The following is a 10068-nucleotide window of genomic DNA, read 5'->3' on the forward strand; positions in this document are numbered from 1 at the left end:
GAGAACAGAGCAAATGTGAAGAAAAACAGTTTGTGATGATTACGATAAAAAGAGACAGCAGCAGGTATATTACAGGTGATAGTGGCGTTGGCCTCATTCTTCTTCGTTGGTCCTCAGTGACGTCTGGAGGCTGCAACAGAAGAAGAAGACAGCAGCCGACAGGTCGGTGCTGATAAACAGGCTCAAACTCCAAATCATGACAAGTGATGCAAACAGAGAAAACTTTGTGATGATTCAGATAAAAAGAGACTCGGTGTTCAGAGGAAGCATGACGGTCTGACAGAGAAAGCCATCTGTGACCGTTGCTGAGGCTTTTTCTCATCCTCAGCACCGACAGTGTTTGTGTAATTACTCTCACTGCCAGAAGGGGGAGACACAGCTCCAGCCTGCAGGGAGAAACACTGCAGCTCTGGATTTCCAACAAAGGAGTTTATAAATCAGAGTTTTAGTTAAATAAGTTAGCAAACAAATGTAAAAGAAGAAGCACTGCACTGAGTGTTTTATACCTGCGCAACACTGTGACTCACCTGAGCTGCCAGACATCTTCAGCTCTCTGCTGCTGACCTGCTAACAAGATTTCCTGAGCAGAAACAAGAAGAACAGTTTAATTTTCAATAAAAATAATATTGTTGAAATGTTTGAAAGTATATTTTACAAGTGTGTTCGGCCATGATTTATCAGTGAAAAGTCCATTTTATTTTCCACTTTATTTTTATAGCATCAGATCACAGCAACAGTCAGCTCAAGACACTTTGAGGGTTAAAACTCTACAACATTAGGAAGTAGGAATGGGTGCAAGAGAACAACGAAGGAAGTAATAACTGAAGTTTGTTCTGAAAGATTGACCTGAGAGGGAGAGTCAAAACAAACACTGAGCGGTTCTTGTAGAGAACCACTTCTACTGTTCCTTAGAATTGTTAGTCTGCTTGTCCATCTATCACCGGTTAACAGTACGTTTAGTCACTGTGCTATCCTAGCCTGGAGGGTTGCGATCTCAGGGATAATAGTAGATCAGCATGGGGTTTTGAGGTTCGTTTTATTTATTTATTTTTCCCCCTTTTTTTTCCCTCTCCCCCTCTTTCTTTTGGGGGGGGGGGGGGGGGGGTTCCAGAGGTTGGGACATATTTTTTCTGCACCTGCATTTTGGTACCTGAATGGCAAGCTCGCAAAGTCATCTGCTCTTCGTTTTATAAGCTGGAATGTTAAAGGTATAAATAATCCGGTTAAACGCACAAGGGCTTTTACTCATTTAAAATCATTGAGATCCGATGTTGTATATCTGCAGGAAACACACCTCCGATCAAGTGAACAAATTCAACTAATTAAACTGTTTCTCTGCTTGTCTGCATTGCCACAAATTGTTCTATTTGGTGATGTATCATAGAACTGTACTATATAGTGTATGTACGTTTCTGTGTTTGCTAGTAACTACCATCAACCTAAGGTCTCAGCTAATTTATCTTTGCAGAGATGTTCATTTGATTGTAACAGCAGTAGGAAAGAGCAGTAACAAGAGTAGGACAGCTAAGCTAATTATGGCTAAACATTTGGAATTTAATGAAAGCAAAAATTGACCTTGCAAAGATGGATAGGTTTATTTAGAAAGTCAGCTATTTACATTTAGTGTTCGTCCCAAGTAGGAGATTTTGAATTGAGTCTAAATTGACCGCAAATTTACTTAACTTGTTAAAATCAACCAGGCTGTTACTGAAGCAGTCGAGGAATTACCTTTGAGGTCTCAGTCATAGGTAGTAATGCAAAATCTAACATTACACTAACCTTATATTTTTGTAAAAGGCAAAATGGACTTTTTTCCAGGGTGGGGGAGTGTTTCATGTCTGTAAGTTAAAATTGTTATTTTTGTTGTTTCCTGATTTCTAAGAATTGGGAGAACAATTACATGCTAACAAAATGATGCATTTTGGTTGCCCATGTTTGGTGTTGCTTTGGGCTTAGGGTGATCACTGACGATGACTTACACCTAAAAGAGCTCAAAATCAGAAAACGTTGCTCTAAAACATGTTGACATGGTAAATGAAAATGAACAATAATCAAAATTGATCATGCAAACTGAAAGACTACTTACTATGTTTCTCTTGTTACTTCATTAGCCTCAGTGTTCTCAGATCATTCTTTACATAAAAGCACCCAGTTGTCTTGCAAAGAATGTGTAGGATTAGTGCAATCACACACATTCGAAGATACTGGTAGTTATTGTTTCAAATGCCTATTTCATGACAACCAGGCTAAATTCATCTAAGGGAGTATGAAAGAGATTATCTGGATGCTGAAATGATTGTTAAAATACATTAGGCCAATAATAGTACCTGTGCTACATTTGTCCAGCTAGGCAACACATATTTCTGCATAAGAGATACATGAGACACCCTTTAAATAAGCAAATTTCATGTTTAAAACATGGAAATGCAGCCAAAATGGACCATACAATGGCCTCAGTGAACACATCAGCACATAAGTAGAGATGAGGAAACTCAATCACATTAGACATTAATATGACTATGAGTAAATTATATATATTATATATTCTGTTACATGGTTTAAAGAATACAATGTGATAATCACACATGAGAACGCTGTTTCCAGTTATACAAATTTATTTTATTTCACTATTAAAGAAACCAATTATGTGAATAAAAGCTCACCACAAGAACATCTCCCAACCCAGTCTTACAAAGTTGCAGTTACAATAAAAAACTGTTGGTGAGCTAAAAAACAATCCTGGTGCTGATGCTTGTCATTGAACGTTTTGGACAGAGCTCTTGATTGAAATGCCTACCGTTGTGTGTAGGCATTTCGGTCCAGATGTTATGGAGTTCAGTTCAGCTAAGATGTATTTCTAAAGCACCGGATCGCAAAAATAGCCGCTTCTCGGCTGTTTATATTGTAAGGTAAAGACCATACAATATAAGAGAGAAAACCCCCCAACAATCAGATGATCCCCTGTGAGCAAACCCTTGATGACAGTGTCTGTGAAGGTTATCAGTCATCAAGGCCATACTAGTCTAAGGAGCTTGGAAAGAAAAGCGCCTGGACTTCTTTAAGTTAAAGAAGTCCAGGCGCTTTTCTCCAAGCTCCTTAGACTTGGTGACGGTGGGAAAGAAAAACTCCCTTTTAACAGGAAGAAACTTTCGGCAGAACCAGGCTCAGTGAGGGGCGGCCATCTGCCTCGACCGGTTGGGGGGGGGGCACAGCTGTTATAACCCCTGACGCAGCATAGCTTCTAATTCTGAAAGATACGTAGATACCTTAAACCTGCACTCTATGCAGGACACCAAGCGATGACACGACTTGCAGTACTATAGGAGTCTATGCAGAAACAGTTTTCTCTCTTGAATCTCTGTAATTTTTTTGCTACTGAGTGTCTGGGTGCAGTCACTCATTTTGGGCCAATTAAATCAAATGAACTTCCATTGTCTAAGTTATAGCCCTATTGAACCTGCGTTAACCAGCTTTAATAGGGAGGGCCAAAGTCCTAGTTGTGCTAAATTTCCTCGAATTCTCCTCGGAGATTTTCGAGTAGCTTCCTTTGTTCTTGAAAGTTCTTTTCCATTTGTCTCATCGCTTCCCGTCCATTCCACATCTTTTTGGTAAGGTCACTAACCGTATTTTCTAAGGCCTTATTTTGTTGTTTGAGTATGTCAACTTGGACATCGTAGTTGTTTATCAGATTGTTATGTTCTTCCTGTGAATCATACAGATTTTTCTTGACCTCTTCAAGCTCTCTTTTCATTTCCTCAAATTCATGGCACAACAACTCCTTTTCTCTGTTGGTCACGTTAACATCATGTTGGGAGTCTTTCTCAGTGGCTTTGAAGATCCGTGATTCTCCTTTCGCACCCTCATCGTGTGGTTTCAGTTCTTTTTGAGAATCACCACTCCTTTTGGAAAGCTCCTGGAGGTCCTGTTCAAGAAGTTCGTTATGCCGCCTCAATATGTCAATTTCATGTGCAAAGCATTGGAGTTCCAGGGTCTGTCTGAGCTGTTCACTGTCCGTTGTTTTGTTTTCCTCATTCATGATCCTTTTTCTTTCTTCCCTCTCTTGTAACTCTTTAAAGGCTGTGTTTGCCTGATGGAGCTCAGTTTTAACAGCCTGTATTTCCTGTTGCATGTCATCTTTTTCCTTTTCAAAGTCCCTTTTCAGCTCACACATGCGTTTTATCATCACATCATTTTCCTCTCTTAAAGACTGGTTGTCCTTTTCCATGCCTTTCACTTTTATAACATAGCCTGCCTTTTTGCTTTGCAGCTCTCTGATTTCATCCTGCATTTCCTGCATCACCTCTTTGTGTTGCTGAATTTCTTTGCTATTGGAGCTCTGTGAATCCTGTAGAACTGTATTCAAATATTCCAGCTCTTGAATTTTGAAGTGAATTGTTTCATTCTCTAGTTGCAGGTCTCTTTTCCTCTTGTTTTTAGAGAACCCACTTCGTTTGAAGAGAACTTCAATGTTTTTTTGGAGAATCTTGTTCTCATTTATGAGCTCTCTTTTTTGCTCCTTAAGGTCGGCGTTCTCGACTTTAAGGTCACGTATGGTAGAGTTTTGTTGTTTGAGAGTTTTATTCTCATTTTTCAGCTCTTTGATTTGCTGTTTAAGTTTTTCGTTCTCGGCTCTCATGTTGCATACAACAGGATTTGACAGACTCATATTTCAAATTGAAGTTGATGCTAAATCTCTGTACCAACTAAAAGATTTTTTAAAAATACCGTCAACTGTGTCAGAAACGCAAGTTTCCAGTAGTTTCCTGCCTAGTGAATTCTTCCACTCTCTTTGAAAGACTGCCAAGAGTGAGAACCTCTCCCCTATTTATAGGTTTTCGTGTGCTGATGTCATAAAGAAGACCAGAGATCAAAGGGATTCTGGTGAAACGTCACTGTGTCTGGTCTGGGCAGTTCTGAATTGAATAATAACAAAATGACGGGGGGCGTGTCTGGTAGCCATGTGAAGACGTGTTGTACAGGGCTCCTCAATGCAGGGCCGGCCCGTGGCATAGGCCGTATAGGCAAATGCTAAGGGCGCCGTCCATCAGGGGGCGCCACGCCAGTGCCATAAATGTTGAAAAAAAAAAAGTTGGTACTATTATTTCTAAATACAAAAAATAATCCCACGTTAATTAAAATGCAAAGTAAAGCTTAGTTAATAGAAACATTATTTGTTACAACATTACGCCCCCCCTCCCCGTACAATGCGCCCCCTCCCTTCCCGTATCATGGTTCCTTTTGGACACAAGATGTCAAAACGGCCAAAACTGTCAGGTGGCCAGGGAAGAAAAAAGAGAGAAGAAGAGGAGGAGAAACGAGAAAAAGACAGAGGTAGGTAACGTTAGCCTACATGAAATTATTTGAATGTGATAGTAACCTAAATTTTTAGCATTAAGCTAATGTTACATGATTCGCTAATTGCTAATCAATAAATAGCTAGTTAACTGTTTTAACGTCAGTTAATATTGTGGAGGGGGCTAAATTGTTATGGAAAATAATAATGTAACGTTAGGTAATTACAGTACTCCCACCTTTCCCACCATTCCTCATTTGTATTCATCTTTTAAGCAGGTGTTTTTTGTTTACATTGTTATTGCCTTCTGGTTAGCTAACGTTTACCCTGCAGGTAATAGTCACTTTTCCACCCCTGTATATATTATAGTTGTAAGCCTAGTTGTTAAAGCGCACATCATTAATGTTAATTAAGCAATATCACATGAGAGGGAATGCTGTTTTTTAATATGAACACTGCTGTGATTCGGTCAAAGATAATCATAACATAACATTCTCATATGATATTATACTGTTACTTTGCATTCTGCTATTCAGCATTTCACTGTAATGATGACAATAAATTGAATCTAATCTAATTTGCATAGTTAAGATCATACATATATCTCTTTGGTTTTTCATTTATATTATATCATTTCATTTTATTCCTGGAATCATATGTTTTTATTATTAGACTTTAATACTCAGTGGTGTCACATACTCCTCTCTTCAGATGCACTGTTGAAGTTTCTAAATCCCACCCCTGGGCCATCTACCACATCTACCGCTGCTGCCTCCACTTCAGCAGCACAACCCACCAGTGATGCAGCATCAGCAGCACCAGCAGCACAACCCAGCCATGATGCAGCAGCATCAAGCGGTCTTCCTGCTGCACCAATAGACCCTGCTGACTGGCCTTCTGCTTTAACTGAAAAGGTACGAACAGAGTTAGTTCACAGAGGTCCATTTGTAATTGATAGTGACTTCACATTCCCGAAACAGAAAGACGGGCGAAGGTGTCGCATGATTATTTTAACAGACTCTTAATCAATGGGGAAAAGGTGAGAAGAACCTGGCTTATGTATTCGAAAAAAGAGGATAGCTTGCACTGCTTCTGCTGCAAAATGTTTTCCAAGAGAGATTACAAACTGAGTAGGGAAGGTCTGAAGGACTGGAAAAATGCAAGCCACTTGCTCAAGGTCCATGAGGATAGCCAGGAGCATAATGCTCACATGGCAACATGGAAGGACTTGGAGGTCCGTTTTGCGAAAGGACTCACAATAGATAAACAAGAGATGGCACTTGCTGAGGCTGAGAGAAAAAGGTGGCGTGAAGTTCTACATCGTTTGGTGGCAATAATTCAGTCCTTAGCTGAAAGAAACATGGCTTTCAGGGGGTCCACAGACACATTAAATAAACCAGACAATGGCAATTTTCTGAAAGAAGTGGAGCTTATGGCCAAATTTGATCCAGTGATGAAGCAGCATGTCAGTAGAGTAGAAAGTGGAGCTGGCAGTCACATACGTTATCTGGGAAAAACAATCCAAAATGAACTGATTGACACCATCAGTTCAAGAATAATAAAATGCATTGTGGAAGATATCAAAGTATTTCTCCATCATTTTAGATTGCACACCTGATCTGAGTCATAAGGAACAGCTCTCTGTCATTGTTGCAGAGGAATCAACTCTCATCCTAAAACGGATAGAGGAGCTTAACATTCCTTTTGAAGACTGCAGAGGACAGTCCTATGACAATGGGGCCAACATGAAGGGAAAAAATAAAGGTGTTCAGGCAAGGTTGCTTCAGCTAAACTCAAGAGCTTTTTTGGTCCCATGTGGTGCCCACACTTTAAATCTGGTAGTAGCTGATGCTGCAAAAAGCTCACCAGATGCCCTTGGCTACTTTGGGCATTTAGCAAAATTATGTTGTGTGTTGTTTTTTGAATCACTGTCGTACCCAAATGGTTTGGTGAGCTGACAGAGTTGATACCACCGGCTCTGATACCAGCGGACTCTGATGGCCTCTCGTGAAACTTCACTCTCATTGAAAGTCAGTGTGAAGGTGCAGGGGAGCGTGGCAGTGGATCCTCTGACAGCACAAGTAGACCAGAGAGGATAGATCACAGTTTGACCCACAGCACCTAAAGACGAGCAAACAGCGATTAGAACGCAGTGACTCAGTTTAGTGATGGACGGTAAAGGGACTGACTCTTCTATAGCGCTTTATACAACATGCCACATTCACCCATTCACACAAACACTGCTTTCTATGCTTGTCAGTGCTTTCATACACCGATGGCTGCATCAGAGGCAACTTAGGGTTAGTATCTTGCCGAAGGATATTTGCCATGCAGACTGGGGCAGCCAGGGATCGTCAGTAAATACAGACTGCGGTGTGAAGCACTAAAACAAAGTTTCAGTTCAAACAACAAGATCTTTGAAAAGTTCTGACTTTTTGATGCAGAATGCAAAGGTAATGTCATCAGATCAACATCAGACACAACCATTCAAACTTCTTTACTGTTCAGATTTTCTTGAGAGAGAATTTTTGATCCATCTGAAACATTCAAGAGATTAAAAAACTCATTTAACTCAATCAAATCTGTTCATTAATAACAGTTTGATGGGAAAACAGAAGCTTTTTGGCCAAAATTATTCCAAACCAAAGTTTGAGAAGCAAATCAAATGATCATCATCATCACAGTCAGTCTTACCTGCCAGCAGGAACAGGAGCCCTCACAGACTGTTTTTGTCCCAAACTGCCATCCTTACGTTTTAATGAGCCGACTGAATGACTTCTTTAAACGTGTGGTCAGCAGTGCTGATGAAGACACTGGCTGACACACTGAGGTGGTGGGTTTAATGTCTCTGTGGTCAGTGTTTCACTTCCTTTGATTTTTCAATAAGTTCATTGTAACTGAAACATGTCGTGCAGCCTGGGTGAGGAGGAACTCACAGGTTTGAGTTTCACTGTTAGCTCCTCTGAAATGCACCACAGAGACGTCGTGTTGACGCAGAGACGACCAAATCCAAAAACATAAGGAGAGAAAAAATGATGTGCTGAAACATCGATTTACTGGAGTTAAAACTTTTAACTGTCCTGTTTTTGTTGTTTCTAAATAATAATTTAACTAAATAATTTCTGCTTGTTTTAGTGTTGATAAGTCTCGTGCTTCTTACTCAGGGTTACCGTCATTCTCGCTCTCAGGCTGACCAAGAACCTCCGTCTGAATAAGGGGAAGCTTCATCAGTGTATCTCATCAAAGAAAAGCCTTTCAGGTGATGTCAAAGAAACAACAAACACAATAAACCTCAAAAAATGTGGTTCTCATGTTTGCTGTGTTCAGACCTGTCTGTAAGGCGAATGAAGACACTCGACAATGAACGTAACCTGATTCTGATTTGATTAAATGTTAAGAGCATGAAGTTCATAATATTCTGTCCTTAAACTCACAATAATACAAAGAAATTTAAATGTTATTAAAAATATTTTATGAAACAGCCAAGAAATGTAGAAAAAACGACTGAAATCAAACAGTACAGCATATGTGTAATGTGTGTGAGGCCAGACTCCATGTTTTTCTAGCTGTACGGTTTCATCAGACACAATGTTAGAAATCTCAAACTGAAGTAAAAAAGTCACGTGTCAAAAAGAGAAGCAGTGAGCTCGACCATACCAGCTGCAGACACACAGAAAGCTCTGATGATTAACAGCACGCGTTTCATCATGAACCTTTGAGTGCATGATGTTGGACTCAGCTGAAGGCTTCTTGATGATATTCTGTATAAAAGGGCTCTGGGATTTTATGTCTGTTCTGCAATATTGGTGGGGTGGAGTCGTAGGAAATGACGTAGGCAGAAGTTGGGGGTATCGCGATGCTACTCGAGAAGAGGAGATTTTTCTGTGTTAGTTCTGTTACCTCGTAAGCTGTGTTCCTGGTTGCCATCCTTCACGTGATGCTCCGAGTGTTAAGTTCATGATTGGAAACTGCTGGCAACACTGAGCATCTAGGTGGCAATAAAACAGCTGGCGGTGACAATCCAGCAAAGTGGAGCCTGTTGTCCTCCTTCCTGTATCCTGACCGATACACCATCTTGTTAGCTGCTGAACTAAAAGAACTAGCCCTCACCACAAGTACTCCTCAACATTGGTCCTTCGAGCCGGAGAAGTATCAAGATGGAGCCAGATGGAGCGACATGTCCTGATGCAAGGCCTAAACGCCATACACGTCGACCAAGCCGGTTTGAGGACTTTGATGTTAACTATACAGGCCACCTCTTTAGGGAAATGCTGCAGTGGGATACCCCACAGCCTCACACAAGAAGCGACAGAGTTCAGCCTCAGTATAGTCATACGCCACCCCTCTGCAGCGACAGGGATGGGGCCTATTACAATACACCCCCTCCACTGGGAAGAAGTGAACAAGATGTGGACCTTAATAGGAGCTTCTCACCTGAATTTGCAACTTCTAATTTGCTAGGGTCTTCACCACACACATTTCATACAGAATTCAGAGCCTTGCAGGCCGAAAGAGAGCAGCTACTCCAATCACAGCAAGTTTTACAGGAGGGCCTCAGAGAACTGAAGGAAGCAAAGAGTGACCTCAGAGAGCTGATTGAAGTGGCTCACCTGCTGAGGAAGGATATGGCTCACCTGACTGCCTCACAGCCTAGCACCAATCATCCCCCCAAGCGCGGTTCAGGAGAGGTATACACCACCCCTGAGACAATGCCACAGGAGGAGGATGAGGAGGTGTGGCCTGACCCACCGCCATGGCCTGAACCGATGGAAGAG

The 10068-nt window shown here is 41.1% G+C and overlaps 1 protein-coding gene and 1 long non-coding RNA gene across 3 annotated transcripts; one reads left to right on the top strand and one right to left on the bottom strand.

Moving 5' to 3' along the window:
• Positions 1 to 7408, bottom strand: LOC113026772 (uncharacterized). Its single transcript, XR_003272949.1, has 3 exons — positions 7231 to 7408; positions 528 to 580; positions 1 to 130 (listed from the first exon to the last, which is right to left on the bottom strand). It is a non-coding gene; the product is annotated as an uncharacterized LOC113026772 (long non-coding RNA).
• Positions 5143 to 8604, top strand: LOC113026771 (oleosin-B6-like). Of its 2 annotated transcripts, none has more exons than XM_026175897.1 (3): positions 5143 to 5331; positions 6005 to 6207; positions 8458 to 8604. In XM_026175897.1, the coding sequence occupies exons 1-3, from the start codon at positions 5205 to 5207 to the stop codon at positions 8506 to 8508; spliced, it is 381 nt and encodes a 126-aa protein (XP_026031682.1). In that variant the 5' UTR covers positions 5143 to 5204; the 3' UTR covers positions 8509 to 8604. The 2 variants fall into 2 exon arrangements, with proteins under 2 accessions (XP_026031682.1, XP_026031683.1); XM_026175898.1 differs by having other exon boundaries at positions 8482 to 8604.
• The last annotated feature ends 1464 nt before the right edge of the window (positions 8605 to 10068 follow it).

Source organism: Astatotilapia calliptera, chromosome 7 (genome assembly GCF_900246225.1).
Source record: "Astatotilapia calliptera chromosome 7, fAstCal1.2, whole genome shotgun sequence".
In the NCBI taxonomy this organism is placed as follows: domain Eukaryota; kingdom Metazoa; phylum Chordata; class Actinopteri; order Cichliformes; family Cichlidae; genus Astatotilapia; species Astatotilapia calliptera.

Coding starts and splice junctions, on each gene's coding strand:
- LOC113026771 (XM_026175897.1), top strand. CDS start 5,205: ATGCGCCCCCTCCCTTCCCGTATCATGGTTCCTTTTGGACACAAGATG. Junction 5,332..6,004: donor GAAACGAGAAAAAGACAGAG/GTAGGTAACGTT, acceptor TCCTCTCTTCAG/ATGCACTGTTGAAGTTTCTA. Junction 6,208..8,457: donor CTTCTGCTTTAACTGAAAAG/GTACGAACAGAG, acceptor CTTCTTACTCAG/GGTTACCGTCATTCTCGCTC.